Here is a 6250-nt window from a genome sequence, read left to right on the forward strand (position 1 = left end):
TCATTTAGCATAATGCCCTCAAGGAGCAGCCATGTTACAAATGGCAGAAGTTTCTCCTTTTTTGTAGCTGAATAATGTTCCACAGTGGGATGTATGTGAGAGAGAGAGACAGAAAGAGAGAGAGAGAGAGAGAGAGAGAGAGAGAGAGAGATCATATCACTATTCTTCATCCTTTCCTCCACTGATGGACACTTAATTTGTTTCCATTATCTTGGCTATTATAAGTAACAGCCAACAAAGTAGATGAGTTTTTAAAGTTTTATTGTAAAACAGAGCTTAAGTCACAGTGGGAGGAAACCTCCCACTCACACAGACAACATACATTCATTACACACCTGCTGAGGTCAGGCCCTGTGCTCAGCCCTGCAGGGACCTTAGACCCTTATGCTGCTGGCTCCCAGGAGATCAGGGTCTGAGACAGAAGGACAGAGGCACAGAGACAAGTAGATATTCAGAGTGTCAGAAGTGCTTTAAAAGTCAAGGAGCAACTCATCCCCCTGAAAAAGAGGAGAAAAATCTCTGGGGCCACATCTGCACCATGACTTGGGATCCAGGGAACTTTTGATGGGAGGCCATTGGGGAGAGACCTGCCAGCAACTGTGAAAGAGATGGGGTAGACTTACAGGAATGTTTTGGAGAGAAAAAAATAGTGGACCAACATAATAACTAACTTTTAATTTTTACAGGTTTCGGCACCACAGAAATAGAAATAAAAAGGGAGAACTAGTTTCATGATCAGTTCACAAACACAATATTTTTCTCTCTCATTCCTTCCAGAAAGGACATAACCTCCAAATAAAGGACTCTGCTTCAAATTGAATCAAGTTGGCTTAATTTTTAAAATATCATGAAAACCTTATTTTTACAGTTTGCCACAGATTTTAAAATCTTCCCCATGGAACAGCATCCATTTGCAAACCAAGATCTGGGAGTCACTTGGCAGGAGGTCAGCAAGTAGCCTAGGGATCTGGCACAGGGGCCCTGGGGTGAGGGAGTAGTCAGGGATGAGAAAACAGAGGGCATCCAGGCTGACCAGGAAGCCTGGATTTTATCTGGAAGGTGTAGGTGGCAGTGAGAGGTTTTGAGCAGCACCGTAATTCAATCTGCACTTTAGAAAGTCCATTGTGGAGATGGCACGGAGGCGGGGTTAACTGAGAAGGCTGGAGACAGAGTCCTGTTTCTTCTAGGGCTCTAGTACTGCCTCCTGAGTGTCCACTGTACCAAAGCTGATCCTCAGAGCCCAGGAGAGAGCAGGAGACCCTGCACAGAGGTGAAAAGGTAGTCTCTCTACAGTCGTCCATGGGCTGTGAATGGAGAAGGGATGTGGCCGTACACTAGTCCTGCTGGAAGTAGAACTTGGTGACCATGATGGCCTCCTCAGGTGTGTTGGTGAGGCTGACAGGCCGGTCAGCCTCCAGGGCAGTGCAGAGATACCATCCGGGACAGGCAGCTGACTCAAAGCTGGTGGTGGGACCATTTTCTGTGCGGATAAAGGTGAAGCGCTTGTCCTGCTCCTTGTCCTTGCTCAGGTCAGTGATGTTAACTGCCTGAAAGCCAAGAAATAAGCATGTAAGAGCTAAAGAGCTGGAAGGTCCTGTACTACCCACCTTGCCACCCCACACCAGAGTGTGGGCCACCAGTAGCCCAGAGTAATCCTGCAGAAATGTTGACTTGGAGGCCCTCCATGATCCCTATCTCTTAAGACAGTGATAACACAGAGTCTGTCCTGTCACCACACTTTAAAGTTGGGAAAATCTGGCCACTCTGACCATGAGCACTTATGTTTAGCAAACTCCATATATCATCAGTGAAGGCCAAGGCCTATGGAGACTGGCGCACTGCCAGGGTGTGTGCCTCCAAGGAAAGGGCAGAGGATATGGTGGGCAGAGTATTGCAGCTATGCAAGATGTGATGCACAACATCCTGCCATCCCTACGCCACAGAGGTCGGTCACCCTCCAAAAAGTGTCCCATCCTCTGGGGAAGGAAGTGACAGTGTCACAGATATGGCCACTCCAATTTGAGTTAAAAGTTTGTCCAACAAGCCTCTGAGACTATTAATATTGCACTCAGAGAGGACTAAGCATGAGCGGGATGCCAGCTCATGAGTTTGAGTAAATAAGGATTAGAAGAGAAAGATCCTGAAATTACTGGGAGAGGGTTGGGGCCTTTGGGAAAGATTAATGTGCAGTGATTTATCTCCCTAAATGAATAATAACCCTGGGTTCACACCCTGTGTAGTGCCCCCTTCCATTGGGGCGAGACTTAGTCAAGAGTCCAGCTTTGGCCACTGGGGCATTAGTGGTAGGATGAAAGTAAAGGTTTAGCAAGCATTTGCACACTGAGGCTTTTCTTTTTGGAATCATTTCTCTTGGAAGCCAGCAGCCATGTTGTATGGAAGCTCGAGCTGACAAGTGAACTCTGAGAGGCCACGGAGAGAGACAGCTAAGGGCTCTGCTGAACATGGCTGCAGAAGTGAGCCCAGCTACACAACATGAACAGAAGTGTCTGACTGACCCTAGCCAGAAATAGCATGGTGAAAAGAGACATATTTATGGTGTCTTGAGCCCCCAGTGGTGGTCATTATCTAAGGCAGGTCCTTACCTCCAACTGGAGTCTGATCTGATCACCAGATTTGACACAAGCCAGGCACAGCTTTTCCCCGTGGATCCCCAGGAACACAGTGTGAGGCTCGATGGGCACCACGTCTAGCTTCTCTGGCAAAGGGCAGAGAAAATTGTCAGGTGTAAAGAAGGGGCGGCAGAGACAGGGAAAAGATGGCAGGATAGGGATTTTTCTCCCTCCACCCCCCACTCCACAACTAAAACCCTAAGGTCAGAAGGACAGTCAGGCACCATCTTCCTGGTCTGCATCCAAATAGAGGATCAGAGTAAACATACTGTCTCGTGACTGCTCAAGGACCAAATTGTCTGGATCCTGTTCCATGATTTCTACCCTCCCTTTCTTCTGGAGCACACAGATACTTGGGCTCCAGTCAACAGGCGTGCTGTTCATGTACAGAAAAAAAGCACCCAAGGTCATGAGTGGGGCCCCCTGAGGCTCAGCCCAAGGCACCTGGGTGACTTTGAACTTGCCTCTGACCTCAGTTGCCTGTGTCCTCATGCAGCAGTGAAAATCTCAGCTTCTCTGTGCCTTCAAGTTTCATTAGAATTACCAGAAGGATAGGAAAGGTAAGTCTCACTCTTTCAGGGTGAAGTGGAGGGAAAGAAGAAGGGGGTGGGGAAAGGCAGGGAGATGGAGATAATGCCACTCCCAGGACCCAGCTAGCCACGGGACATGGAAATATCCTTGAAGGCAAGTGCTGAAAAAAAAATCTCACATCGTATCATCCACCTGACCTCATCTTACTAAAGGGGAAACTGAGGAATGCAGTGGGCTAAGCATGCCCATCCAGCCTGTTAGAGCATGTTCCAGAACATGACTGAATGTGATATTGATGAATATGGCCCCTAACAGTCTTCCATATTCTCATTCATTTTGAATGAGAGTTAGCATTTGAACAATGCAGGAACAAAGGGGTTAATTAAGAGGTTAGAAGGGGTAGAACTGCCCTTGAGCCATCCCCCTCCAGGTGTGGCCCTGGGACCACTGTATCTGTGGAAGGTAACTCCTGACCTAAGCTCTTCCCTCTCACCCCCCTGAGGCCAGGCCTCCTCAGCTTCAAACTCAGCTCCAAAGACCAATGAGGATTAAAGCATTGCCAGGTTTCCAGGGCAGGCCCCTGTGCTGCAGTGCTCAGGGCAAGGTTACCTGGTGCCCACAGCATCAGTTTCCTGGCCACCACTCACCTTCCAGCTCAGAATTTGGGCCTTGCAAGTATCCAGCGACTAGTTGGTTATTCCTCAGGTAGAAGGTCTTCTGGTTGACATCCCAGATTCTGTAAAGCAGAAGGACACCACTTTAGGGAGCTGTGTGCCCAGCCCTATGATCTGTCCCTTGCTATGTCCCTGAGAGTTTGCTGAATCTGCATCCAGCTTTCTGCCAGGAGTGTGGTGTTCTATAACATCCATGGCATGGATGAGGAGATGGAGGTCAACATCAGGTAAGAGACAGGCCCAATTCCCACCACAGCTGGTTGTATGAACCCCCTTCTACCCCTTTCCTCTCCTCGTTTCTCATCCTCATATTCCCAGGACAGGCACCTTCTACTTCAGCAAAGCATGTTCTAGAGTAGCACCAGGCAGTGGGCTCTCCAGGATACAAAAATATTCTATATCTGCACTTCCGATATGCTAGCTCCCAGCCATATATTGTTATCGAACTCTGAAATGTCATACATTGAGGATCTGTATTTTAATTGCATTCTGTTTTTATTAGTAAATGGAAATTTAAAAAGTCATCTGAAACCAGTGGCCCCACAAACAGTGCTGGAAGTTTCAAAGACAGAGGGCCGTGTAGCTGACTCAGAACCTTAGACTGTCGAGGTCTGCCCCAGAGCTTTCTTCCATCACCCAGTGGCCTATTTCTGGCCCCCAGTCTTTTCTTCTTGGTGAGGGAACCCTCAGGCTGAAAGCAGAGCTCAAAGCTTTGAGACGTGGTAAGTATACCTCCAGCCAGGACATAGGCCCTTCACGACCTGCTGACCACCTGCATGACCTTAGCCTGGCGCCTCACTTCCTCACCAGTGCAGTGTGACTAAGGACACCCACCACATCAGGTGACTTTGGTGACTTCATGCACTCAGAGGGGTGGTCAAGTAAACTGAAGTTGTTTGCACCAGTGAGCAATTGACCTTTTGTGATTATCCTGTGTTCCTGAGTGAATGAAGTAGACAGTTCCCAATTCAGGGAAAGGCAAGGACTTGCCCAGGGTGAATGTAAATACACACGCACATACACACACTAGGTAAGCACGCAGTCAAGCACGCAGAGTCCCAACCTGCATGCAGCCTCAGGCTGGAGAGACTCTGAAGCTACCCCAACAGTCCTAGAATCTCACAGGACAGAGGGAACACATAGACAGCACTGTTTTCACATTACACTGTCATTGTTACAACAGTGATGGTGAACTCTCATAAACCTCCTGGTCCAACTTTTAAAAATCACAATAGTTTACGGGCACTTGACAGAACTCTGTTATACAATTCACAACGCCCCGGACGATAGCAGAAGCCTCAGGGAGTGAGATCCTCCAATGGGCCAATATAGACAAGCATTCTTTTTTTTTTTTTTTTTTTTTTTTTTTTCATAGACAGGCATTCTTAACCACCAGTCTGGGACTTTGGGTTGTATCCTGCCCACGGGGGGCGCCCCTCTCTGCTTCTTTGCCCAGCATTCAGCCAGGCCCAGGTCCCAGTACAGCTACTTGGCAGGTGACTTGTCACTTGCTGAGCTGCCGAAGTCAGTCAAGCTCTTCACCAAGTTTTGGAACTCTGGGATGTTTTGAAATATAAGCCCTGAAGACTACGCATATGACAGTCCCTTAACTGAACGGTGGCCATCCCTTTCCAGCCCAAATCTGCAGAGCGGCAGCACCAGATGACAACGGGAAGTAGCTCCGCTCCCCAGCCACCCCCAGCTGCTTGGGATCCGCCTTACCTGAAAGCTTGCATCTTGCAGGGTCTCTTCCTGGAGGGGCGGCAGGCTGTCTCTGAGTGGAACAGGAAAAGAAGAAGAGGGATTAGGTAGCTGCCAGGGCACCTGTGGATTTCCATCCTGGGGCCTCAGCAAGGTGACGGAGACTGCCATTTCGGGCCCCGAAGAGTGACTTATAAAGAAAATAGTCCCTTACCAAATCTGCATTGGCCGCCCTTCCCCAAGATAAAAACGGAAATGCCCCACATTACCAAAAAGAGAAACTGCTGTTGTCACTTTCAGCCTCGCTGAATGTCGCAATGGGGTGTTGTAACTTATTACCTCCCCTTTTCCCCTGTGTAATTTCCCCAAAATTGAGATTCTATTTCCCCTTCACTGAGTTCCTGGGAAGAACACGATGAAAACCAAACTTTCATCTGCCTAACAGGCAGGTACCCTAACACAGTTGCCTTTCCAAAGACAGATTTGATCAGAAATGTCCCCCAGTCCTAATAAAGACAAGAGGTAGGGCTCCCAGCACTGGGGACAGTCTCATGTCACCTTGTGTTCTTTGATGGAAGGACAGCCTTGTTGGACTCTGCACCAGGACTTGTAAACAGTGTGTAAAGCACTAGATAGTAAATATTTTGGGGTTTGTAGGTCATCTGGTCTCTGTCGTGATTACTTAAGTCCCCTGGTGTGGCTTCTAAGCGGTCA

At 48.4% G+C, this 6250-nt stretch overlaps 1 protein-coding gene across 3 annotated transcripts; it reads right to left on the bottom strand.

The window, feature by feature from the left end:
- Positions 1–253: 253 nt before the first annotated feature.
- IL1RN (interleukin 1 receptor antagonist) lies at positions 254–5837 on the bottom strand. Of its 3 annotated transcripts, none has more exons than XM_037528878.2 (5): positions 5806–5837; positions 5558–5609; positions 3809–3897; positions 2604–2716; positions 254–1547 (listed from the first exon to the last, which is right to left on the bottom strand). In XM_037528878.2, the coding sequence occupies exons 2-5, from the start codon at positions 5569–5571 to the stop codon at positions 1335–1337; spliced, it is 429 nt and encodes a 142-aa protein (XP_037384775.1). In that variant the 5' UTR covers positions 5572–5609; positions 5806–5837; the 3' UTR covers positions 254–1334. The 3 variants fall into 3 exon arrangements, with proteins under 3 accessions (XP_037384775.1, XP_037384774.1, XP_037384773.1); XM_037528877.2 differs by lacking the exon at positions 5806–5837 and adding an exon at positions 5751–5773; XM_037528876.2 differs by lacking the exon at positions 5806–5837 and having other exon boundaries at positions 5558–5695.
- Positions 5838–6250: the final 413 nt, after the last annotated feature.

Source organism: Talpa occidentalis, unplaced genomic scaffold (genome assembly GCF_014898055.3).
Source record: "Talpa occidentalis isolate TD23 unplaced genomic scaffold, MPIMG_talOcc4v2.1 talOcc4.5, whole genome shotgun sequence".
Classification (NCBI taxonomy): domain Eukaryota; kingdom Metazoa; phylum Chordata; class Mammalia; order Eulipotyphla; family Talpidae; genus Talpa; species Talpa occidentalis.

Bases quoted from the DNA above. Each gene is read 5' to 3' on its own strand.
- IL1RN (XM_037528876.2), bottom strand. From the start codon at position 5,673: ATGGAAATCCACAGGTGCCCTGGCAGCTACCTAATCCCTCTTCTTCTT. The intron at 3,898-5,557 runs GTAAGGCGGATC...TCTGCTTTACAG, and splicing joins TGCAAGATGCAAGCTTTCAG to AATCTGGGATGTCAACCAGA. The intron at 2,717-3,808 runs GTGAGTGGTGGC...GCCCTTTGCCAG, and splicing joins CCCAAATTCTGAGCTGGAAG to AGAAGCTAGACGTGGTGCCC.